At 40.2% G+C, this 27,818-nt stretch overlaps 1 protein-coding gene across 1 annotated transcript; it reads left to right on the plus strand.

The window, feature by feature from the left end:
- Positions 1 to 9,846: 9,846 nt before the first annotated feature.
- Positions 9,847 to 11,912, plus strand: FOXL3 (forkhead box L3; the record flags this gene model as incomplete). Its single annotated transcript, XM_082772923.1, has 3 exons — positions 9,847 to 9,953; positions 10,700 to 10,868; positions 11,219 to 11,912. 3 exons carry the CDS (start codon positions 9,847 to 9,849, stop codon positions 11,699 to 11,701), a joined length of 759 nt encoding a protein of 252 aa, XP_082629049.1. The 3' UTR covers positions 11,702 to 11,912.
- Positions 11,913 to 27,818: the final 15,906 nt, after the last annotated feature.

Consider the following 27,818-nt stretch of genomic DNA (forward strand, 5'->3'; position numbering starts at 1 on the left):
ATTTGTAGGAACCAGACTGCCTCAAATAGCTTTACACTGTCCTAAGAAAAACTGGGGACAACCCTTAAAATCTGTGAACAGTTGCTCTCCTTTGTTTCCAAATAAAGATTAAGTTCCAAATTGGCCAAATCAGATATGAATGTGTAGGGGTTGGAGCCAGGCGACAAGCTTTAGATCCAGACTCCAGCAACCAAAAATAACCTTGGGAAACAATCTTCTAAACTCCCAGTTTTAATCAAGAACATGTCCATCCCCACCCGTATTCCAGGGAAATGAATCTAAATACAACTCTGGCTTTCTGCTTGATGCTGTTCAACCCCATACCAAACAAACAAACAAACATAAATAGTTGTGATGCCTTTTTTTAGAAGAAGTTTTCCCCACAAAAGCTAGCAAGAGATACAGAGGCCCTCAGCCACAAAAAAAAAAAAAAAAAAGACTGAGATGAATTCTGTGTGCTTCAAATTTGGAGTTATTGGGATCCAATATTTATATTCAGTTCTATTTCAAAATGTGAGTTCTTGATTCAGACAGCCCCTCCATGACACTGGTGTCTGATTTTTATTAAGTGAAATGAACAGAAAGGAGTGCTCTCTGTCCAAGCTTAGTTATTGCAGAACAGCTCCGAAGTATTTTGTATGGCCTGTAAAAACTCCCATGCTCCAGTTTCTCACCCACCAGTGTACCATGATGCACTGCCAGCAGATCTCTCTGCAGTACATGTCAAAATAGGGTTTGCTGCTTATTTTAAGTGATCGTTTGGCTGCTTTGCATCCTGCTTCCTAGAAATCATAATTCTACCTCAGCTCTAATAGAGAACTGTTGTCAATACTAATGCATATTTCTTCATAGCTGAGTGACTTTTAAGATTGTTTCTAAGTTGCTTCTTCAGTGTAAATTACCTTTAGCAGCCCAGAGCCCATCAGGTAGATGCTGCTTCAAGTCTTTTCCAGGTATGCTAAATAAATAACACCAAGCACCACCAAGCCCAGCTTAGTCAGCAGAGAGCAGGGCTTATTCTCCTGCTGTCAGACCCTGCATTGGAAAATGCAGCTCACATCAGGAGGATGCTTCTACTACTCATCTCTGCTGCTCATTTTAGTATGTGCACAGTGTTGTTCCACTGAGATAAAACCTGAGACATGAAGCAGAATAGGCAGGACTGTCTTGTACCATTGCTTCTTTTCAGATCAATGCTGGGTGTTGGACAGTGGTAGTACATGCTTTGGAGGGTCAGCATATTATTTACTTGGCTCTGAGTATTTTATATATATATATATATATGTATACATATATTTTTTTCTTTCCAAATTGACTAGTACTGAAGAGAAAAAGGAGAGAAAAAAAAATTGTCAAGACTCCCAGAAAGCCATAAAGAAAGAATGTTTGAAACTATCCCTGTGTCTCACCTTCACCCACTGATCATTCCTTTATGGGCCACAGTCTACAAATGGTAACACTAAAGTTCCTACCTGGGACTATCATTATCAACAGGATCTGCAATTAAATATGGATACATTCCTCCTTGTTTCCTGGGTCATGTCACTGCTTTTGCCACCACCCACACACTCAGCTCCTGCTCATCTGCTCCCATCCACCCTGGGCAGCTGCTGCGGCGTTGACTGATACAAGTCCTTTACTTGTGGCTCTATTTTACAAGGACTGTGTCAGGCAAGTTGGGTCCCCTTGTAGTTGTGGCTTCAGACTGCTGTGTGGGCAGTACACATGGCATAAACCTAGCTCTGTTTCTTGTGAAGCTGTGAAATACTTCAAGAAATACCATTTTTACCATATGACTGGATTGCAGCTCTAAGGAGAGAGATGCTTTGCTCACTTTGGGGACTGTTCAGCAGTATTAGAGCAGACGTGCACATAAACAGTTGGATTTAGGAATATCTTTTGCATAGTAAAAGTGCTGAGTTTGCTCCCTCATGATTTCTGAGATCCTATTTGTTATCTTTTGAGTATACAGACAAATACAGAGCTCCTGAATCCTTGAAGTTTCATAAATTGCTGTTTGTCTTGAAATTCATGCCAGCAGTTAAATATGCATGCCATCATTTATTATTTCCCCCAAAGTGTTCTGTTCAGAGCTCACAAATTGTAACCAGTATTTCTAAATTCTGAAGTTCTGAGAAATATTCATAAGAATTGATGGGCAACTTGGAAAATAAGTAAGATACTAAATAAAAACAAACTGCTCTCCCAAACACTCATTAACTGAGAGGTGAGCTCTTAAATAACAGCCCTTTTGCTTACATACCTAGTCTAGCATGCTATTACAAAAATAGGTTAGACAGAAAATGCACAGGATTTGACTCTCAAATAAGGAAATCTTAAACTCTTAATCAAAATATGTGGTTTACTGAGAATTTACTTACATATACCTGAAAACACCAGGCACCTGATGAATGGGAAGAAACTGAGTTTCTATTAAAATACCCAGTTTCTCAAAGCTTTTGTTTTGTTAAATTCAGTTGTCTAAAGGAAGGTAGCTACACACTGAGCACAAGAAAAGTGAGAAACTTAAAGCACTATAATTAGGCTTCAGACACTTCTAAATCCCAAAGACATATCAAAATGGCCAGACTGAAATGTTGATGTAGAAAGATAATCCAGGGTCAAAAATCAATGGGAAGAAGCAAGAACAAAGCTTTATTTTTTTTTTTGTTTCCTTTTTTTTTTCTTTTTTCTTTTAAATATATATATTGCTTTTAGCACACTTAACCAGTTCAGACATAAAATAAGACTTTACAAACAGACACGGAGCAAAGCTCCTACCATCCCTAGAGACAGCAGAACTGAAGACAATAGCATTGCACTCCAAATATTTTCACCTGGAACTATACTAATGGTGATGATGCACTTCAGGATGCAGAGATCAAAGCTTATTTCTCTTTACACTCTACTGCAAGCATCAGGAAACCCCTCACAAGATGAAAAGGCTGGAAAAGCAAGAAGGAAGCTTATACCTCTTTAAGGAGCTATCAGCAGAAACCTCAAAATGCAATGTTAGCCAGTGGTTCTCTGCTGAGACTCACTTTCATGTGATAGATGGTCAAATACTTGAAGGATGATAAATGTTGAACTTTGAATGAGTATTCTAATTCAGAGGGAGAGAAGACTTATGTCTGGCGTTGATGAAAAAGTAATCAGATGTCCCTGACATTTTAGCCATTAAGTGTTTATCCTGGAATGAAATAGAGCAGTTTAACTGGTATTATCAAAACACAATATGTTTGGTATTTTTTTCAAAATTAAGAAAGCCCTTGACAATTGAACTTGCTTACAGGGAAAAATACTTCAAATTACATCTATGATTTAGGAGAAATTCTTTTTTTTTTTTTTAATGGGAAAAAAGAAATTTTGGTAATAGAGAAACATTAATACCATTTGTCAAGAGAGAGGGAGAAGAAATCTTATAAGGCATGATTCCATTTTAAAGACAGGTTTTGTGGAAAACTGGAATACCCTAGAGGGTTCGTGCAGCCACAAGTTGCACCTTATGAATAAATCAGAAGAGAATAGCTGAAGAGAAAAGGGTAGATGTAGGGTCTGGAGAGGGGGGATCCTGCAGCTCACTTACACACAAGCGGACAATCCCTGACTACCATCCCCTTCTTCAGCAGCAGCACTTTCTTAAGACCCAGTTTCCAGTTACTCTTCTCCTGCCAGTTTGATCTGCATTGCTTTGGGATTGTTCATGCAACTCCCAGAAAATTCTGCATGGGTGAGAGAGTTATGAGTAACTGAACTGGAATGAATCATTATTTTCAAATGAAAATAAAACCAGCAAAACATAATGGTGCTGGTTCTCCCCATCCCTTCTTTTTCTCCCAAGGTGTAGTGATCGTAATGCTAAAAGGGGCCAACAGGGTGCAGAAAGAGACAGTAAATGACCATGGTCCACTACAGCTGTGGGTCGCAGATCAACAGATGCGCAAAACTAACCTCACAAACTTGTCCAAAGTAGGAACTGGAAGTCCAGGGACTCCATATTCAAATGGTCCTTTGATTCAGATGTGATTCCAATGGTCTCTAAAGGGTCATGGTTTCTCACATGGCCTGTCTCTGGTGGTCAGAGGTGCAGGCAGCACAAGGAAGCTGTGCATGTGTTCCAGCAGCTCAGGCCCCCACCTCCTCACCCTTCAAGAAGCCTGCATTGCCATGGGGCTGTTACCTTTACGCTTATCAGGCCACATGCATACAGTCAGTTTGGGCAAAGCTTGTTTGCAAACAAGGGCTTTCAAACCAAGGGCCATGTGGTAGAGAACAGGCAAAGTGTCATATACACTGGCCAGCCCCTAAGTGGCTACCAAACTCCTAAATATTGCCATTTGTGACTGGGTAAGATGAGTCTGTTTTGACATTTAGATTTATGGTGGTAGGAAAACCCCATTACCTATGGCATCTTTGACAACCATTTTTTGTCCCTAGAGTAAACCTTAGCTCAGCTGGGAATTAGCTTTTTTGCCTCATCATTGCTCCTCCATGCTTGGTTGACTGTTGTCCTTTATACTCAACCATGATGGCTGAAAATAAATGTGTGGGACAACTTGTGCCAGTTTCCCCAATTTAACAGTACATGGACGTTTTTGTGAAAGTGTGAGCCAGGATGTTTGTGTTCTTTCTCCTAATTCTCTCAACAAAATGATTTTATAAATAATCAGGCCTTAATTGTGTGATTCCAGTTAATGCAGAGGGAGTTAATTAACATCTGGAACAAGTTTCCTGGCCCGAGCTATTAGCTGTGTCTGGTGCAGAATTCAAACAATGTATGAAGTGAGGCCTATAGCCAAATGATTTTGTACATAGCTGAAATGAGAAATGACCAAAGATGGATGAGGTATGGCAGCTGCGCCAAGATAATGTCCGTTTTTGGTAAACAAGTGTAGACATGAGTCAAGGCATGAGTGCTGTGCCGGTCCAAGAGGTGCACTATGCTGCAAAGAATAAGCATCACCTCTTGATTTATCCCCTCTTCAAATCCTCCAGCTCTCCCTACTTGTCTCCAAAAGTCTCATGGATCAGTGATTCTGGAGACTTTCACAGCTGAGGGAGGAACAAACCCACCAGCAGAAAGGCCAAATCTCCCTCACAGCCTTGCACATTTCTACTGTGTTTTATCCTATCTACACACAAAGTCAAACAGGAGGATTTAATCTTGTGCCACTGAGAAGGAGAATACCAAGCATGAGCAAGCAAAGTCTGAACCTCTGTCTCATTTATCTGTATCAAATACAGAAATCCATATGTGGCCTTTTAATCACCAGCATTCCACCTACAGAATGGTTCTGGGCAAACCAAGACAGAATGTCCCTGGTCCAGGGTAAAATTTTGAAAAAATTTTGGGGTAAACACAAACCATTTTGTCCAACCTCAAATTATCTTTTTTTATTCTTTGAGATTTTTTTTTTTTTTAATTTCTCTTTCTATCATTTTTTGTTTTAAGTAGAAAATAAGTTCAAAAAAAGTCAAAAATTTTTACCTAATAAAAGACTAAAAATAAGAGACCTGCTTATTGTCTCTCTTCACTGTCTTTGAAACCTTGATCCCATGGGAGCAGCTCCTGGCTTCTTACCCATTTGGTAGTCATCACTTCACTTGTCTGGGAGCTTCCCTCAAGAAAAGGATTTGTTGTTCTCTTGGAAACAAAGATAATAATAGAGAATAAACCAATCCATTGCTCTGGGGAGTGACGGACTGGGGTACCAAGTCTGCACACCATGCAGAGAGGAAAGCTCCTGCCTGGTCCAAAGGGACATGTAGCCTCTCCTGGTGATAAAGTCGTCACAGGACTTCACAAGACCATGGAAAACACTCAGCTTGGTTGCATGGAACTTCTGACAAAACTGCTGATCTGACCAATAGTCACAAACCAGGAGTAGGTATAGAAACAGCTTTTCACTCTGAAAACTCTTCCTATTTTTCACTACCAAAAGATACTAAACATGCCCAGGAATGGATTTTCACATATGTCTTGTGAATCTCTATATTTACCTAGGGCAGGAATAATATATCTGAGCTAGTTTATACAGTTGCTGTCTTATTACCACCCCACAATGTGATGAGTTGTTATTCAAGATTTCTTATCCATGTTCCACGTTTTAGTAGAAACCTGTGTTGTGTTTTATGCATGAGTTTCACACTGCTGCAGCTAGAAGGCATGCAGATGAAGAATGCCTCTCCAAATAATCCTCTCACTAGGAAACATAAACAATTCTCACCGAGCTCCAGCAGAAAACTGCAAACTATGGTGCAAACTGTATTTCCATAAAGTTCTATGCAAGAACATAAAAGACACGCAGAAGGGAAAGCATCAGCGAACAGACTTGGGTGAAATGGAGAGTAATTTTTGGATGAAATGTACAGTTTGGCAAGACTCATATTTTTCTTCAAAATGATAATCGCTGAGCTCAATTTCAGAAGATCACATATATGGGGTATCAGGTACCACCACAGCCACAGACCCAGCCATGTCTTGGGGACTGTCCTTCTCCTTATCCCATATCGGAGCAACTTGGAGAATAATTACTACCACCTTAATTTCCCCACCCTTTTGCCAGAGCTGTAGATTTCATGCTAAAAAGAAAGCAGTTTACTGGAGATACAGACTGCCATTGAAAGCTGCTGAAGGCCACCAAGTTTCCAATGAAATTAAAAGGTCAGCTGCAGTCAGCTTTGGTGCCCAAGTCAGAGAGAAAACAGGAGAGGCTGTGATGCTGGGTGATGCCAGGCTACACCAGTAAGAGGACTGGGATGCCGGCATGCAGTCCCACACTCTGAAGTACCTACTGGTACTCCAAGGAGATAAAATGATTGGTAATTCAGCCCATTTTTGGATTTATGGCCAGTTTGCATTTCATGCACAATTTCTGTAATCTGTCTCATAATTACAAAAATTGCAAATAACTTTTTAATATCAATGTAAAAAAAAAAAAAAAAAAAAAAAAAGCAAACCTTTCACAGTGTTTTTATTGCCTATTTACAATCTCAAATCAAATGGTTTACAACTTTGTGTTCTGAAAATATACAACATAAGAAAACACTACCCAGGCAAAATTATATTTTTATGGTAATGACAGGGATGAGTTATAGTTACTCCAGTTAAACTATAACGGCTGCACAGATGCTAGGAAAAAGTGGTTGTACAACATATTTTGCCACCATAAGAACGACACCTGCTAACTCTGCCATGGTACATATAAGAGCATGTTAGCCTTTCTTTATGAATATTATTTTCTAGGATTATAATTGGACCATAAACATTCACTTGGGGATAAAATATCAGTATGTAGGCTTTAAAAAAATACCTTGAGAAATAGTCCATCAGTTTTGCATATCTGGATTTCAGCAGCAAGTTTATGAGAGACAATATATGCTTCTTTTCTGATCTTGTAGGATTCAAAAATGGTTTGCACTCTTCTTATGGTCTATATGGATTTACAACAAATGAAGTTAGTGATATTTAATGAGTTAAAACTTAAATCCTCCAGCCCACTACTGGCAATCAGGAAATAATATTTATTCACAGATTATATATTACACAGAAGGAAAGGGCAGGAGTTTCTTTATGCATCTTGCCAATGTGTCCTGCAGACTCCACCACAGTCTCACTCCTGAGATGCTCCTCAAGAAGTTAATCTAAGTTTGTTGTTGTTGTTGTTGTTTTTCCACTGGAATGGGTAAGGAATATCGTGGCCATGAGCTCTTTCACAGAGCAAAGGTAGCCACCAACAGCAATGAACATTATAGATGTGCTAGACAGGGGTGGGCTGATTACACACACCAAGGCTAGAAGATGCAGGAATTGAGGTAAATCATATTACAAAAAGAATGACACTACATTAATTTGCTGTCATTCCTTTTACAGAAAACTTTACTTACTACTTACTCTTGGTAAGGACATGAAGGTTTTGGTCAAAGTGTATTGTCTGACTTTTTCATCAAGGTGATTTTTGTAAATGGAGTATTCAAGAACTTAATGAAGGGTGCCAACAGACTGTGTAAAATCAGATCCAACTAGCACAAATTTTAAAAAATTATTATAAATCAGAAACATCAATACTTGTATTACTGAAATGTCAGTGAAGTAAAACACCTTCAAAGAGAAGAACCACTGCTAAAAATCCAAGCAGACATTTATTTGCATCTCAAGGATTGCTCTTTTAGTGCAGGAAAATCTTCTTGAGTCCGTGCCCCCCTCTTCTTTACTTTAAGCCATCTGGACAGAGTATGAATGAAGATCAGACATTATATATTTCATTCTTCATCACTGAATCTGCTCCATCTTACTCAATATTAAAGCCCTGCCAATGCCTTGGGCAGCAGTAGCTGACCCTTTGTATTAAGACCTCCTCTGCAGTGGATGCCTCATGCATATGCCTATTGATGTATTTTAGAGTGAAGATAATTTTTTTTTGTTTTGGATTTCTTTGGTTGGCTTTGTATTCCTCAGCAAGTACCTCTTGTATCTACATTTTCATGCCATGTATTTCTTCTCACTCTCTGCTGTATACTGTATCATTATATTCCACCAAAAAAAGCTACTTTACACCCATCTTTATCAAAACCCTATGAGACACTTAAACATCACTAGGAAGGGTTCTTTATCACTTAGATGAATTTTCCCCTAATTGTATCCTTTAACTCCAAAAGGGGTTTGGGGACATACTTTGTATGAAGGATGCTATAGAAAACAAAGTTGCCTTGCTAGTGGTTCTGCTTTTATATTTCGATCCACACAACTCTCTGCACACCAATTTGCTTTCTCTTTTCCAATACCCATTTCCTCCTGGGGCTAGTTCCTGGGACAGAGCTGTCTTCAAATAATTTAATTATCATGTGGCATACACCTTTTTAGTCCCCCCTGAAATGGTGTGTGATGTCTTCGGTTTACATCACTTGTTGGAAAACACTCCAAAGCATTGAAAAACTATTAAATTGTTACAGTATTGGATGCCAACACACAGGGCTATTAGTCTAATTCATCCTTCAGATCAAAGCCCACACAGGCAGCTCTCCTGCCTACAGCTATTTTCCTTTTACTTTCCTGCTTGACAGTAGTCCTTCATATCCCTCTGTTCTCCTCTCTTTGAACATACACATTTTCCTTTAGTCATGGAAATATAATTTATGTCTATTATACTGCATTATAGATTGCAGATCGGGACAAGCGTGAGTTACTGCCTGGATCGTCTGTTTATTGTACGTCGGGTTTCTAAAAATAAATAAATAAGAAAGCCACCCTGCTTCGCTGGGGAGAGAAAAAATAAGAAGGGGGAGGACTTGGGGGCTGGAGAGGGTGTTGGGGAGGGGAGCTGGACTCTGTTCTCAAAGTTTAATTTCCAAGCAGGGACCTTGAAGCATGATTTATTAACATCATGCTGTTTGCTTTTGTCACGTTGTGGATGTGGCGGGGGAAGCACTGGCCCCGCTCCAGCCCAGACCACCCAGCGAGCCACGCAGAGCTACCGGCAGTGCACACCCCGGTTCAAAGGTTCACCCCCAATCCACCAGCTCCATCAGTCACCAGCACCCGGCCCCACCACCCCACTGGAGGCGAGAGCAACAACAACAATAACACCCCCCCCCCCCCAAAAAAAAAAAAAAAAAAAAAAAAAAATTATATGCTAACAGGCGGGCTGTCTGGGATGCAAGAATTGCAAAAACAATCCCCACCCCAACAGGGAGAGTATGTGTGTACGGAGGAGAGGGAGAGTGAGGAGGGGGGAGAGAGGGAACGAGGCAGACAGAGGGGAGGGAAGAAGGGAGGAGGGAGCCCTAGCTCTGAGAAACATCACTCCATCTCTCTCACTCCACAGGAGCTGAGCAAGGAGCAGGACGATGTTTGACAACACACAGTACCCCTATAACTGCTTTAATTATGATGGGGATGATTATCCTACCTGTAGTTCTGACGAAGAGAAAAAATTCACCAGACCGGCATATAGGTAAGATGAAGTTTTTCCAAGTCCCCTCGTCTCTGGGGAGGATTTTGAGCTCTGGGAGAGTGGGATCAGAGCACTCAGGGCAGTGGGGTACCTTGCCCCAGGTGTGCATGGTGGGGCTGGTCCTGGTGTTGACACCGTGGTGGGCAAATTTCCCCCCCTCTCTGTGTCTGAAGTGTTCATGATTTGTTTCTTCTCGTGCGGGGTCACAGCAACTCTGGCATGCTGTTGAGCAACCAGACCTTAAATGGTCTCTTTTGACCTCCAGGAGCCATAGGAGAAGGGGAATTAAATGTGCAACTTGCCAATGGGGGAGTTGGAAGTAGATAATCGGTGCTGTGGTGGAAAGATGCACAGTGTAGTGCTCACAGGTCCTTTCCAGGAGCAGGCAAGATCTCTGGTAACAGGGCTCTGAGCCTGGTCGGTCTCACTGCAGCCTTTCAGCCCAGGGAAACTTTTCTGATGGGGTTTGAGAGGTGGCTGAACTTTCTTTAATCCTCTGGGACTCTGCTCCCTGGAAGTAATGCCTGTGTTTTGTGCTGGTTATTGGAGAGCAGAGGCAGTGACTGCGCTCAGGGCTCGTCCCTCAGACATCTCGGGTTAGGGTGCAGAACTGGAGACCAGGGCGCAGGGTGCAGAAAAGGAGAACTTTTGGAAGTGGGCTCATAGACACACGCTTACCTGTGTAGTCCTAATAATGGAATATGTGGGCAAGGTGACGCTGTAACAGCAAGTTTTCCTTTTTTCAGCTACATTGCCTTAATTGCAATGGCCATCCAGCAAAGTCCTTCAAATAAAGTCACCCTCTCTGGCATTTATGACTTTATAATGAAGAAATTTCCTTACTACAGATCAAATCAAAGAGCCTGGCAGAACTCCATCCGACATAACTTATCATTAAACAGTTGTTTTGTGAAGGTAAGACCTATAACTATATATTTACATACACACTGTGCATGGCTGAAAAAATATGCAGGAATAATCCCATCACTAGGAAAGAAGGAAAAAGAGCAGCTGAGCTGCAAATCATTTAAAATCGTCCTGAGTTGTCAGTTATAGAGATAAAGAGTATGTCCTTGTCTGATGTATGCTAATAGATAACAAATTGAAGAGGCTAGAGTTTACATCCTATTCATATAATGAAAGAGAATAGGCTTAGAAGTCTTGTCAGATGTGTTTACACCATTCTTGAATGTAAATGAATGCAGATGTTAAGCAGCAGCATCTGTAACACATACAAATACTGAACTGCCTTTAAATAAATACAGGTTCCCAGAACAGAAGGGAATGAGAAGGGGAAAGGAAACTATTGGAGCTTTGCAACGGGATGTGAATCCATGCTGGATCTCTTTGAAAATGGGAATTATAGGAGAAGACGGAGGAGGAGGAACATGAAAAGGGAACATAAAGAGCAGAGATCAAGCAGAGGGAAACGTCCTTCATCCCCCGATATGTCTCCTATGGACTCTGCTTTTAACAGTATTTCCTCTTCTGAAAGTAAACACGAAAGTATTGGATCAGGACCAAGACTACTGGAGCCTCGTGGGTTTGCTCCAAACAACATGACCAGCAGGCAGAGCCTGAGCAATTCCTCCTTAGCAAAATCGGATTCTGAAATTAAATTCAGCATCGATTACATTCTTTCAGCCCCCGACCCCTTGCCTGTCCTGAGATCTCAGTACAATATGCAAGATAACAAATATCATCTACTGGAGGCCCAGCAGATTAATCTCCAATTTTGGACAATGTGATGTTATTTAGACGTGGTAACAAAATCTGAGTTGCAGTGTATTCAGCAGCCTCATGTCACTGAAAATCAGCCATCTGCCTCTTTTTTTCTCTTCCTGAGCAGTATACAGAAAGGGTTACTGATTCACCAGCTGGTACTCTGTCTATCCCCTAAGAACTTTGCTAAGGTTAAAGTCTAAATAACTTTAACCAGTATCAGTTTTTGCTATGCTGAAATCCATGAAATTATAGCTTTGTTCTCTAAAATATCCTGGACATCATCAACCACTACACAGAATTTTATTTTTCAAGCAGAATCCAACAGAAAAGAGACTTGCTCATCACCCAACACTTTATTAGAGACAAGTGAATTGGATTCCACTTTCACTGGTGGAAATTAGTATCAATTCCACCAAAGTGTATAGGTCAGATCTTGAGCTGATCTAAAACAGTGTAATTTCGTTGATATGTGCTACCTGAGAATGTAATGATTTGGGTGGGGGGGGAGGGGGGCTTTGTTTTCTTAAAAGGAATCACAGAAAATCATCCCGTCTTCCCTTAATTTTTATTTTAGCATCATGTCTCAAACTATTGTGTACTATGCAGTTTTAATCCATCTTTATTTAGTAAATGTAGCTATTAATAAGTGTTTAAGGTATATTTTTGTCGATATTCAGGACAGAGTTGTTTAAACTGTTAAAGTTGTATTCAGAAAAACTCCACAAAAGCAAATTGCAAGGCTGTTGAACTCTGGTAGACATTGATGGATAATGTGGCAGAGGCATAGGGTCTCCTAATACTCTGATTTAAAAGCAAAAATAACACTTTCCCCTGGCACTATCAGAACGCTCCCTGAGATGCTGCAGGAAAGTCCTTGAATGTATTTCATTTAGCAAGCATGAAGGGAGACACATTTTTCCAAGAAGCAGTGTTCAGTGTCAACCAAAGCCAAAATTTCACCAACCTGCTTTGAGACAAGTTGTATATTCTTATTAAACAGATTTTTATTGATCCTTCTTGGAAGCAATTACTGAAGTGGCACCTGATACATTTTCAGCAAAGCTGGTGAGATTTATAATTTACAGATAGCAATGCTAGATAACGAGTGCCATTTCTAATGAAAGTCCTTTCATTACATGCAGCTGGGTGTTTCAGGACAGAACCTGATGGGCTATGATGAAGTGTAACTAGCATTTAAGAACTTGTTCTTATATAACTTGCTCATGATAAATTGCTTCCCAGTACCTAACGGCAGCATCAGCAGAGACACTACAAAATCTTGGTTTTGGCTTGGCTACTAAAAACTTTGCCTATTAAAGATAAAAGAAAAAAAAAAAAATACAAGGATTCTAGTGGTTTTAAGCAATTACATATAGAGAGATAAAATTATCTTTACAACATGAGCTAAAGGTAAATGAAGGTATATGAGATAAGATTAAGCAAATTGTGCTAGAGGAATGCTCAGGCATGACTTGAATTTTTATGCAGAAGCTTTGACATTTCACTAAGTTATTTTACGTTGTGTCTAATATATACTGTACATTTATACTATATATTCTTATATATTGTTATTGAGAAAAGGAGCAATATTACTGCACTTATATGTTGTAAAAATGCATGATGTATGTTGCTATGATCCTGAAAGTCCTGCCATGTACTGAAAATTTACCATCAGCAGTATTTCATGCCGATTGGTAATAAATGCTCATTTTGGGGAAAACTATAAAACTTGTTATCTTCTGGCATTTCCATAGCATGCAAAAGTCTTTGCTTCTTCTTCAAAAGAGCCAAAATGGAAAATGATGTCAAAGTCACATCACTGCATGTCTCCCAGACTGTCAAGGGATGCCTTCTTGTGACCAAATTCTGCCTTCAAATGGGAGTTTTCAGTTCCCTGTGAATCAATGGTTGTTCTAGGCTACTATCTGAAAGCAAAATTTGACTAATTAGACCCAATTGATCGTCTGTTTACACTGATGTTAGAAAAAAAAAGAAAACCTCTGGGGTCACTGGAAAGATGGATTCTCATTTGAAGAGAAATGAGAATTTGCTCGTTTAGTATTTATATTCAGTAGTCAATAGGTGTGGGAAGTATGTCTGCAGTGAGTATCTCAGTATATGCATGCACTCACATGTGTCGATATGTGTGCAACTCTACATTTGTATATTCATGCTTCATACGCATATTTTTTCTTGATTGTTTTAAACATGGCAATGCTGCTGTTAAGCTGATAGTTATAGTACACATGGCACTATATTTGAAATATATATTTTTTGCAGTGAAATGTGCATATGTTTCTTACTATGTGTTCTTTGTTACTGCTGTGAGCAAAAGGTAACTAAATGACAGCAAAAGTTCCCACCAAGCATACACCTTGCCCAGGTGAATGCAGTGGGCTGCTGAGACCAATGGTGAAACAGTTACGGCTACTAAGCACTACAGGATAAATGCATTAGGAAAGGCAGAAATATACCCACACAGATTTACAGCAGAGCTCCAAAACCATTTTCAGAGAGATGAATTAATATTCACAAATAGCCATTTTCTTTGCTCGCAGTAAAGTGCCTGCTAGGAGACACTGTCATACTTGAGTTTCCCTAACACATAATCAAAGAAATTTGTGTACAAATAGGTGTTAACATTTGTTTTGCAAAGGATATCAATCATATTTCAAAAAATGAAGGGACATATTTCAATTTACCCAGTATATTATATTCTGACGACTCCAGAAAGGTTTCCAGCACTTAAAGTGAATGGCATTTAATATAGAACAACATAACAGGGGTGAGGGCTAGACGTGACCTTATTCAAATGTCGTCGCCATTACAAAGCCATTCCCAATGTAATTATAATTAAATACTTTATGCCTTTCTTGCAAATCCTCTGATCGATCATTGATATTAACATTAATATTGTATTACCCCCGAGCAAATGTCTCCCACACAAGTGTTATGGATCACCAGGTTTCCATTAACAAAGTTGTGAGCTATTGCTGTATGCTGGTCGTGGATAAATTTACGTAAATTACCTTTTCTCAGGGAAGGGGGGGGAAAAAGTCTAGGGTTTTTTCTTATCCCTGCGCTCTGAGTCCAGTGCTATTTCTTCAGTTCCATCACAGCCTGCCAGTTACTTCCATACAGCCATAACCAAAGAAAGAGAAAAAAATCTCACAGGAACATCCCTCCTTGCCCCTCACTGAAGCAGGTGAACATTCCCTAGACGTGGTTGAGAACAGTTTAGTGTCTAGGTTAAAAGCTGAAGCCAGGGCTGAGCAGTGCATGCAGGCTGCAGGAGGGGGCTACCTTCTTATGGGCAGGATGAAGACAGGGTCTGCACCCCACCGATGCCATTCCTGGGGTGGTTATGCTGGGCACAGCTGCCAAAATAAGCAACGGTAAAGGTGTTTGGCTGAATCCTTAATTTCATGGGGTTTTCCTGATGGCAAATGGAAACCCAGAAGGAGCCTTGGATTTCCTAATCCTAAAAAAGCTACTTTCCCTGGGGGGGATGATGCTGCCTGTCCCAAGCCCAGCAGCAGGGGAGCAGCTCCTCCCTGCCTGGCAGGGGAGAACAAGCCTTTTGTCCTGTCCTCTTAGGATCATAAATACCTTTGCAAAGGGAAAGATGAAAGGTTTCTTCCTGGGGAGAAGCTTGGTTGAGCCTTGCTGAGGGACCCCGGGGTGTTCTCTTTATGTATCAGTTTAAAGAAATGGTTCCCATGATAAATCAAAGATTTTGTGGAGCTATGCCAGGTTACTGTGCACTGGTTTTATTTCCAATGATTTAATATCTTGGGCTTTTGTCACTGATGTAACAGAAATATTTTTTTTACATGGCAAGATGATGCTCTTGCTGCAGAGCAAAAAATCCAAAATACACAGGCAAAGATGCAAGCACCTTTTTCCTACCACCAACATGAAGAGCCTAGATAACAAATACCCAATGCAGTTCAATGTGGTTGACCTCAACTGCTGGAACATCTCCCTCATGGCACAACCTTCCCCTCATTATGGGAGCTAAAACCAAACCTTTTCTTTGTCAGTAAAGCAATGTTGCCCTACATTTTCTACAGTCAGATAGACCCTACTGGTTCAGTCCTATTAAATCACAGCATAAACAGAAGCTGTGTTCAATAAGCATTTGAAGGGCAAACCATGCTAGAGAGCTGGTGTTCACCATGACTATATTATGTTGTGCTGCATCTTGTTGCTTGGATTGTCACGGCCTTCCTCAGCCATGCGACAAGTTGATCCTCAAGTACTATGCGGGGCAATCTGCATGCTCCCTCAAAGATGAATGTAGATTTTCAATTTTGGACCATTTTCTGCTCCCAGAGATTTTTCCTTTTGGGTAGGAATTGCGTGTTCAGGTCCAAATGTAGTGTGTCTTTCCACTCTCTTTCAGGTAGAGGGGACACCCTGGGTGGGAAAGGAGTATGGAGGGACAAGCCTTGAGGAAAAAGCTCTGCTACACATCTTCCAACAGTATAGTGCTGGTTGGGACTCTGCAAATGGTTTGGTGCAAAGGTCCTTGGGACTGTGTATCAGGTCTATATTATCTTGCAAATGGGCAGTAGCTCCCAGTGTCCCACCACACTCAAGCTGGGACACTGCACCACACTCAAGATGGTCACTGGTCCCACCACACTCAAGAGGGACCCTAGTCCATATGCTTGCATTGCGCCTAAGCAAACAGGGCCTTAATCTTCCCCTCTGGCAGTGTAACACTTCCTTACCTGTGATCAGCACTTCAAATCCCAAACCCAAAATGTGGAAATCCCACTCTGATCATTCCATCTGGACTCTACCCTCTCTAGATCCTCTGGGGTGCATTCTCCTTCCAGCTCTGTGGGTATAAATCCTTGAAAATCCATTAAATTTAGTGCAATTGCTTTTAGAATTTAAATAACACATGTGAAACTGAACTTTGCATTTTGTACCCAATGTATCTACTCACACAGTCTGCCAAATTGTGCCAGCAACTTATCTTCTAGATAGCATTCATGAATGGTCCTGCCTCCTTATTTTGCCTCAGCTTCCAGCTTCTAATTTCTTGCTCCAGAGCATGGCTACCATATGCACTGCAAGGCACAAAGAACCTACTACATACTGTCTGTCTCTCTTTTACTGAGAATGTCTTTCTTATTGCACGTAGGGTCATTAAACTAAAGACCAGGGTAGGTCCAAGCCCTATGGAACTCACACTGGCATTTTTTTACCCAGAGAGCTAACATAAAATAACAAAGTAAGCTGTGCTCCCTCCCACCCTAGCTACAACAGTTGGAGGCAAATCCAACTGTGAGAATTTTGCCTGAGAAAGAACTGCAGGATTTCTCCCACTGTGAAATCCAGCTGTTAATTCAAACAGAAGGGATGGACCTGACCAGATAGGCCAACTGGCTTGTTTCCATCCCAAAGTCCATTGTGTTCCACAAGTTCCTAAATTTATGGTTGTGAAGGTCTTCCAAGCCCTGTAACGGAGTATGGCATGCAATGTTTTTGTTATGGAATGCACGCTGCAAAGGAAAAACAAGGTTTGAATTTATCTTTCAAATGAAGATCCTGGAATCTCTCAGGATAAACAATCTAAATTAGGAATCAAAACACGCCATGTTTCTCACCATAAGTATGAAACTGAAAATAAGCACTTACAGAGTACTGTCAGAGAAGAAAGCTAGAAGTTGCAATAACCCAACTAACTCTCTTTTTGTCATGAGCATTTCTATGTGTGCTCATTGTCACTTCCTAGCAGGGGATGGCAATGTGCAGCAATGGGAACAACCTTTCATCTTTGGGGGACTGTCATTCTGTTGGACTGTTTCAGAAAAAACATTTTGCATTTCAGGATTGAGCTGTTGTTATTCACCACCAACATTTATGTTAGGTGCATATTATCTTGTCTTGCTTTGAGCAGGCGGGAAATTGCAAAATGCTCTTTGACTTAACAGTGCAGCTTTCCTGTTGCTACAGCTCCACAAAAGAACTGTTCTGACAACTCTGCTCCCTTTCAGGTCTTTGTCAAAGATGCAGTGAAGACTTAATAGGCTTGGAAGTTTGTTCAATTTTCAGAGTGATATCAGCATATCAGTGGCTGTAATTAAAAAAAAAAAAAAAAAAGAAACTTCCTGAAATTTGCATGGCTACAATGACACTCTTTCCCTCAGTCATAAAAATCTTTTATTAGTACTAGTACTTGGCCTTACAGCCCCATGTATGTGAATCTAACTACCCCCCAGAAGCTGCAGTTTCCATAGCTGCTAATGGTGAAACACTGTCATGTTTTCCTTTGTCCAGGAAAAAAATTAGGATAGAATCAACTTTCCTCTTGAGCCCAAAGGCTCCACTGACCATTAGCCATCTGTCCCAAGCAGATCAGCTCTAGCTGAAAATCCTTTCTGAGTTTTCATGCACAGATATTTATCACTACATCAAAATTGCTCCCTGTTTCTCCCTCTATACCTTGAGGCATTAGGTCGTGCTTGTATTGACTGCCATCAGTACCCTCTGTTGCTGTCTTCTCCTTCCGCATGGACTATATGAAAATGGGAAACAGAAGCAGTTTTTCCATAAAATGAATCTGGAAAATAACAGGTGCAATGAGCTGTGTTTTGTGATTAATCTGTCTCAAGCTTTTCTAAAGCTAAGGGCTATATGAGCAATTATCAAGCCCTGGGAGGCATTTCAGTACTAATCAGCCCATAACACTGTTCTGCACTGGAGCATCTGGGACTGGCTTCATCAGTTGAATCCCTGACTCTTATGAAATGAGTGGGAGTTTTGCCATTGGGTTGAAGTGATCAAAACTTCATCTTCTGTTGCCAGAACCAGAGATTATTCAGTTTAAATGTCGTGTTGACTGCAGAGAAAATTAAATACTACCTTCTAGAAGTAATTTGATGTCTTCTCAAGACAAAATAGAAGCTTGTTTCCACAGGTTTCTTTGGCTCTGTCTTTCAGCCAGAAAAAATACTCCTTGAATTCAATGGGAGATGTGTACAAATAGGGAAGAAGTTCCTCAAAGCCCAAGGGCTGAACATAGCAGAACCAGATGTTGGCATCTGGGGTGAGATTCCTGGTGCAAAGATGTTTGTATGTTCTTTGAGAGCACCTCTGTTCTGGGGCTGGTGTACGCATCCAAATAAACAAGTTAAGCTAGGCTAATACCCAAACTTGGGATCTCAAATTTTCTTTCAGCCGGAAACTGTCCCAAATCTGCTACAGTTTGGCAAAGGGGTGACATTGTATTACTTTCTATTTTGTTTTGCTGTTGATGAAATTACAGGAAAATAAATGTTTTCAAGATGATACATTGTGTATCCCTAATAAATACCAAGGGCATTTAATATAAACTATGGACACATGGTTTGCTTTGTTGTTCTAAGTAACCATTTCCTTTTAACCAAATGAAAAACTAGTTGTGCTGTGATGCTGCAGATTATAAATTAGCAGCTCTCATATGGTTTTGTGCAATTGTTTCTTGAAGAGCTTTAGGCTACTTCAGACAAAAATTTCAAATAAAATGTGAATTCATTGAACTGTAACTTGTGGTATTAGATTTATAATAAACAAAGGTAGGTCACATAATCATGTCGTTGAAAACAACATTTTAAAATTCAGCCAGCAACATTTCAATCTAGTTTTGGTTCTGGTTCTAAAGTCAAGAGGAAGCTTGGTGCTTTCTGCTTCCCAGCACGTGAAACCAAGGTGAATGTAGACCAGGTGAAGAGCATGCAGCCAGGCATGCACTTCAACCTGGTTTGCTGAGGTGGGAGAAGAGAAGACATTTCTTGTTGACTAGAGGTGGCAACAGCTGGCTCCTGCTTCAGACAAGGATGGAGGGGTCAGTTGAGGAGAGGAGTGGGGCACAATTCAGTCCTTTTTCCAGTGCTTCCTCACTGCTGGGTCTCACCTTTGCTCAGTGGAGCACGTGGGGAAGAGAAGAAATCAGGACTGGCCACAGCAGAAAGGCATCAGGTCGCCACAGCAGCAGATTGCTTAGAGAACCTGCTTGGTTTCCTACCTCAGCTACAGGAAAGAATGTACCTAACACATAGAAACTTTTTATTTTGCCCCTAAGCCTGAATTTGAATCATTTCTGTCATTTTGTTTTGGGAGAGCAAAGACTATACTTGCACCTCAAATCCAACTGCAATGTACTCCTGTAAGGAATATTCCTATTAGCAAGTGAGTTTTCTGTGTATTGGGCTCTATGGGTACATGTGCATGTATACAGCACATATGAAATTGACATCTCTATCTTAATTCTAGGTTGCAATTACTTGGAGATGAAGTTTAAAATTTTTCCAACTGCCAGACTTGTGAGCTGAATGACTGTATAGCTACTGAAATTGATTATCAGGCTTCCTGTTTCCTCGCTTGTGATCTGGTAATATTGACATACGGTACAAGGAAATTGCAGTCTGAACTACTAGTAGCAATAGCTAGAGGCAATTACAGAAGGAGTATTGCTGGTGGTAGCACATGGATTCCTTTATTAGATTTAACCATATTCTGATCATAATGTGTTCATTTGAGATAGAAGGAAATTCTATATTTTGTTTTTAAACTACACCCAAGAAAACATTTTAATATGTTTGTGTATATCAGGCTTTGCTTTGGAATACTGCAAGAAGAAAACCTTCTGGCTCCAGAAATTCAGGTCCATTTTGATTCTAATTGGGGTGATACATTTGTAACGTTGCCCCCTTGCATCAGGAGCAAGTCATTTTCTTTCTGCACCTCCACATTTCCATTTGCAAGCCAGCATATAGAGTTCATGTTTGCAAAGCATTTTATTAAAAATATGCTATGTAAGCTCAAGTTATTAACCTTCTATATTATATTAATTTGCTATCACCTTTTCTGTCTTTGCTTTAGTCTATTCTAGAGCTTGAACAATTCATTCTTGCTGTCAATGACCAGTTGCCACAGATCAGTCTTGCAGAGGCCTGTCATACAAATATACATATATATACATATATATAAATACATATAAATGTTTAGAAGCTACCAGCTCTCCTTCTTTCACATGTACATTTTAAGAAATTAATATATATATATAAAGAGAACTAGGATCAGATCACAAAACTTGAAAATGTTATTTAGTTTTTTGTTTGTTTGTTTTAACTAATCTTCTTGTTTCTCATTTTCAAGATGAACATACCCATATATCCAGCTAAATGAAAGACGCTTTCCAACTTGTGTCACACCCACTACCACCCACACTAGCAAACTTTGTGTCATTACAGCAAGCAGAATTTTGCACCCAGTTCTTTTCATAAAGACCCACAAAAAACATTTTGCTGGCAGTGAAAAATGAGTAGAGGACTCCTGTAATTTCAAGAGGAGTTGCTAGCACTGGGGATGATGGTATAGCAATGGCTGATTGAACCGGCCTCTGTAAAGGATTTCTATGCTGCCAGGAGATTTGTTCAAACCCAAGGAATTCAGGAGCTTAAAATAGCTTTTGCCACAGCAGATGCTCCCTGGATGCTAAAGCTCCTGGAGAATCCAGCCTAGTTCTTCTTGCGATATTCCCAACCCTATTAGTAGGGAAGAGCATTCAAAAACCTAAGTTCAACAAAAGCAGAGCTTTGATTTTGCCTTCAGAGAAAGTTCCCAGGCCAACCCAAGCTCATTACTTAGCATTTGCTACAAACCTAGTCTCAGTGCCATCCTGAAGTAATGATCCATGGCCATCCGTTACGCAGAGGCTGAGAAAAAGTGGATTGTCATGGATCGTGGCTTCTTGACAGGCCAACCTTTTCAGAAGAAAAGTTCAGCAGAAGTGGGAAAGTTATTGTTTTTTTTTTGTTGTTGTTGTTTTTTTTTTTTTTTTTTTTTTTTTTCCTTCCTTGCCTGTGTGATTTGTGAAAAAAGTACTTTTACTAATGAGCTCTGCCATCATCTCTCCTTCTCAAGTCCCTGGGGCTTTGCATGTGTGACTGCCCACCGAAGCTGCAGCAAAATCTAGCTATGAGTGTGAATAAAGCAGATAAAACTGCACTGTAATTACAGAGATCCTTACCTGCAACCGCTCATGAAGGTGTAAGGTAGCATCTGTTGGGACCACTATAAGCTATAATAAAAGCGAAATATAGGACTTTCTATCTTGTTGCAATACCAGTTGTTTGCAATTCAGACAGGAGTTTGCCTGTAATGAACCCAGATTTTTAAAGCTTGGAACCTTCTGTGACCCTTAAGAAAAATGGATAATTAAGAGAGTGAGGAAGCAGATATGTCAAAATGTGATGAGTGACTCTTAGTGAATTTTTCCTTCCCTCAAATGGGACAGAGTGGAAATTTCACCACTACCATAAGGTGTCTAGAACAAAATAAGAGACAAGAAGACTTGTACAAATGTAATCAAACTTGTCAATTTTCTTGAAGCTCTTAGGCTCAGTCTATCTTTGATCAAAACCAACTGGAAGAGGAATAAATGTACCTGGAAATTGGGCACGCCTGTCATACCTTTGCAGTGGCCTATGTGGAGCCAGGCTTTGTTATGCTCAGTCAGGTTCCAACCCCTTTTTCCTTGCAATACAAAAGTTAATGGAAATTTGCTGTTGGTTAAATGTGTGTAAAATGATGCTTGAAATGAAAAGTCCTGAGTTAACTGACTTTTCATTACTGAAATCAGTTGAAGTTGCATAATGTTTTTCTTAAAATAATTAGTGCTCAATCAGGTTCATTTGGTAGACTAGCTGGGTTATTTTAAGGCAGCATTGTATTTTATTCAAGAAGGCTCTTTTGTATTTGAATTATTTCCACAAAGTGATGAAGATAATTGCTTAATGCTTAGTCATTCTAATACATAGTCCCTCAGCATCTGAACGTTATTAATGGGAGCAGAACTTGGCAAAACTACCTGTAATTTATTTTTTTTTCTCCTCCCAATCTTTTTTGAGCCAAAGACAGAACATCACAGACAATGAAGTATGCAAACTTTCTATTTTTTACCTGCAAATTGATCCTGAAATAAAGTACACTCCTCTGGCTGCCACTTCAGGACTGCTTTCACATCACTTAGGTTTTAATATGTTACATTTTAGCCAAGTTTAAACCTGGTCAATATGTGCATGTTGGTCTTGGTACCTTTAATGTTTCCCCAGACAAATAACTTTACTGACCAGAATCAGGACCAAAGACTTCCTTGTCCTTTGTAAAGGTTTGTTTTGTTTGTTTAAATATTAGCATCCACCAGCAGTGCAAAATAGACCTTTTTCATTAGTTGTTTGATCATGGTGGGAAAAGCTATTAATTTAGTCAGTTCCCTGCAATGAGCTCTGGGGTTGCTACCAAACCACAAACTGATGAAAACAATAAATGCTAGACTGTATTAACTGTAAAGGTTAATCCATAAATCAAAGAGAAATGTCAGATGCCTTTTAACATTGATTGAGATGTAATTTGGTGTTGGTAGTGATATGTTTGTTACATAAATTCACAAGTGCACTCAATTCCTGTTAGAAGTCCAGGTCTTTGTAACTTAAAAAAAAAAAAAAAATAGTTTGTTTTATTTACATAGCCATATAAAGATAGAATACCTCTGTTTCGGTTATGATATAACACTGATTTTTAAACAAGTGAATATTAACATCCAGGTCTTCTTCCAGGGCTTTATATTTGGCTTGGTATAAAAATGAATGCTCTGTTGTTTTTCCTGAAAGTATGCCATTACCTTAAATATGTTTAAAGCAGTTGTTCCTTTTAATTTTTGCTTTTGACTCATGCTTTATAATTACAGCATAAGAATTAGCCTTTGTACAAATGTACTCAGAAGTATAGAACACGTTTTCTATATTATGGATACATAATATTTAAATATATAATATAAAACAACAAATATGAAGAGGAAATTCCAAAAATTAGATCAGAATGGAATACAGCAACTGATGCCAACAGAGCAAGGAAAAGATCATTACAGTCACTCATAGAAACGTTTCTTTCCACTACTCTTCATGAAAGAAATGTGAGGCCATGGAATTCTTCACTCGGCACAAATGAGAATCAGGTCACCAGACCTCAAAATATAAACAGATAAAACCAGCCTTTCAAGCTTTATCCACCCAAGGAAATTGCAAAAGAGAGTCTTCAAGGTCAGGAGCATCACTCGCAGGTCACTATTAGCCAAAAAACTGGAAGCCACCGAGCTTTTTCACTAGCTGCCACTTTGATGGGCAGGGTGCTGAAGGCTGCCAAAGTAGGGAGCATTCTGCACTTCCATAAACTGCAGAGGCCCTGGCTCAGTCTTTTTGCCTTGTTTCTTTCTGAGAGAATCACATATGATATCATTTTACGTAGTAATCTCTGTAAGAAATCTGTGGGAGCAGTGTTTTAAAGGCAGTCAGGTAGATCACAATCATTTGCTTCTGGTTAATTTAACAGAGCCATGAGTGGGAATGTTTTTCCCAGATTCCTGAAGGGCATCGATCCAAACAGGCATCCAGAATGCTTCTAGTGAGATTAAGACATATAATGACATGAGGCTTGGTCAATTGAAAAATGCCCTAAAATTTCTTTATTCTATGGTAATGGGACTCTTCAAAGTTCAGCGATGGCAGCTGAGTATTTCAGCAATGGAGACAGGCCATGCAGTGCACAAGTCCTATGTGGACGTGTCATTTAACTCTTGATGACTCTAAACCATACAAAGTTATAAATGTGATTTTATTGCCCCTTTCCTTCTGTCTATGAATGCACATAACAAGGTAAATAACATTCTTTATGCACCTCTTTTCCATGTCTTCTTGAAAATGCCTGCATGAGTTGAACCATATCCTCAGCTCATGAGTATTTCTTCAGTAGTGTTTCACTTACCAATACATTTTGTCTATATATAAAATTTGGGGAGGAATATTCCCAGACATGTGAATCCTCTGCAACGTCTGCTGGGGCACAGGTCAAGAAGAGCACAGATTACACACCTGCTTAATAGGGCAGCAAAAAAAGGCAAACATCCCTGAGCTCAGCCAGCCACATCTTCCACTTCTGCCCTCCCACGGCAGCTCAAAGGCACATGGGGAGGCTGACGGAGCTGCGATCAAACACCGTGCTGTGGCTCTGCAAGCAGGGTGGGAGATCTGCACGGTGCTGGCATTCACTAAGCCCCAGGGAGAGCCTTCCGTGGCTATCTAAATTAGGTCTTCAGAAGAGGGCAGGGAAGGAAAGATGCAGAAGGAGATTAAGACCACCCTGACCTCCAGCCAGCTCCCACGGCTCTGCATTTTGTCCTGAGAAGGAAGCGGCAAAATGTCTTTGTAATCTGAAGCAATGCAGTCAAACATGAATCACAGATCCACACGCAGGAAAGCCTTTCTGATAAACATTACAACATATTTTGCTGGGAAGAGCAAGTCTTTATGCTAAAATAAGTCTGACTCTTTGTAAAAGCCCTGGCCGGAGATTTCTTAAATTTGGGGCTTTTTCTCGCATTATAAGGCTGTGATTTACAGATTTTTCAGCTACATTCACCACATTTATATAGAGTGCTCTAATCAAAGGTTCTATACTCCTCACCTTCAAGGATGGAATTGTAATGAGTGCATAATGAGCTAGTCCACAGCCATTAGTTCCCATGCCTTTTAGACAAACTTCAACAACTCCAGAATCTTCAGTGTAGATTAGTGGAGCCCTACTGATATACATAGCTATTGTCTCTGGAAATAAATGAAAATTGTATTATTGTTCAGAATGTCATTCACTTATATGCTAATTGGAAGGATCACAAAATAAACTACAAAGACAAACACAAAAAGGCACATGACTAGGGTAAACCTCAAGGACATGAATAATAGTGTTGGAGGGAGACGGACCTCTGAAGCCACCAACTTTTGGGAATTCCACCTACTCTCCAACTGTCCCAAAGATGAAATAGAGGCCAGCTCTCTTACCAGTTGTCATGGCCAGATTCTTGTCCCACTGGCTGGTGTGAATGGTGAGGATAACGCAAACAGGGCAAGAAAGTCTGCAGCGGCAGAGGTTCCCCTTGTAGATAGACAGAGGGATGCCCCATTGGGACTAGAGCTTCAGCTTTACCCCATGAGGATGAGTTAGATTGGCCGAAGGAGGGTCTTACCAGACTGTTGTAAGTCAGTTCAGGATGATGAATTCCTTCCCACTCCATCTTCAGCTTCGGGATCATCTCAACTGAAACTTTCAATCACTGCAACACATCACTGAGATTTTTGAACTTAAATGTCACTGATCTTTTTATTTTCTTCACTTTCTTTATTTTAATTTCTTGGAAAAGTGTTTACTTGATTCCTCAAGTACTTGTTCAAGCATGAGGATTTGCCAGCTCAAGACTAGAAAGGGTAGATTTCTCCTCTATGGATTTGCACCCTATGCCACTTACACCTGACAGCATGTAAAGAAAAAAGAACTGTGCACCAAACTAGGTAGTTACCCGTAAAAAGTCTTCCTGTCAATCTCAGTCTAGACACCTGGAGTAGTATCTCCTACCTGTGAGAAACACTCCGTAGCCAATAACTTAGGCTCAGGCGAGGATCTCAGTGAAGTAGTAATTTATTCGCGATTGCAATGGCGGGCGCCCCACAAGCAGGAGAGAGCGCATCTACTAGTTCCAAAACACAGTTTATATACCTTTTTATGGCAGGACCCTCCCCTGTTTCCCCACTGAGTGGGTAATCCAGATTCACAATCTATCTGATGCTTCACAAACAATGCATGGCCTTCAGTCGCCGGCCTGTTAAATTTCAAATTTCTTTTGACATTTTTACTGCTTGAAGTGGTAATGTTTCTTCACTTATCTGACTTGACTTGACACCGTGATTTTCACCTAATTGTCCTAAGGAGTCTGATTGTCTGCATTTTACAAGGTTGCCTGCTAAACTTTTCTTATCACTGTAAGCATATCTCAGTACCACATTCCCTCCTTCTAAACAATGTAACTCTGCAAAAACAACATTTCTATTCCCACAATTCCCCCCTTTTCTTTTTTTTTTTATAAACTGTTGATTTTTGCAGAAACTCTTTTTATTTTTATTTATTTATTTATTTTAAGTGTAATTTGGTAAATATCTTCCTGTTCTTCACTTTCTTTGCTCTCCATTTCCTCTAATATCATTTTATCTGAGTAGGGTGGTGGATCTATGGTCATTTGTTTCAATAATGTGGTTTCAATTAACCGCTGGACAAGTCCCCTTACACAGGGGATAACGCAACAGCCAATAGCTGTCAAAACTCCTGCTACTATAATCAAGGATGTAAATATGGACATTACCATCCCTTTCCATTTACCAAACCAAGATTTCAACCATCCTGTGATGGAAGTGTCTGCTCCCGAATTTTCTGCTAATTCATTGGCAAGGGTGGTAAGCCCTTGCAATGCTCTTGTTACTGTGCCATCCAGGGCAGTATTGTTACGGATAAAAGTACAATGGTTGCCCAGCATCACGCATACACCACCCTTCTCCACAAGCATCATATCTAATGCTATCCTGTTTTCCCAAGCCATTTTGCTGATGGCATCTAGTTGTTCAGCGATTCCTCTCATCGCATCCTTGGTATAATTGATGAATCTCTGCTGATTATAATAGAAATAATTAATCTAATCCACATTTTTATTGATCGTTACCCACCAGAACAGTAACTCAAACCCTGCAGCAATTTAATTTCTGGCTTTATATTCATCCCGAACTCCTCTAGGTACCCCAACAGAATCTATGTATACTCTATCATCAAATGATATTCCTAAGCCTCCTTTACTTCTTCTGGGTATTTGTGATGTTTCTCTTTCAAATGCCAGGGTGAAGGGTATAGCTGATTGAACAAGTGCACAAGTGCCTTCCCAATTAGATGGTAGGGTGGACCGTAAGATCTTCCCTCCACTGTACCACCAGAGATCTGCCCTGGGGATCTCTAGTCTTGAGCAGTTTCCCATCAAGTCCTTGGTAGCACAAGGCAAATTCTCCCAGATGCCAGGTAGCACTCACACCCTGCCGTGAGAGGCAAGCTGTATGGTTACCTATAGCTGTAGAGAATGCAGGGGGAACTGTGATATTGTTATCATGCAAGAAACAGCAAAGAGAGACTTACAGGCCTCATTTCCCCAGGCAGTCTTTTCTTGGTACAATGCAATCATACATTGCATCCCTTGGGAGTCTTTGGTCCACCCCC

Source organism: Aythya marila (assembly GCF_965140915.1).
Source record: "Aythya marila genome assembly, chromosome: 15".
Classification (NCBI taxonomy): domain Eukaryota; kingdom Metazoa; phylum Chordata; class Aves; order Anseriformes; family Anatidae; genus Aythya; species Aythya marila.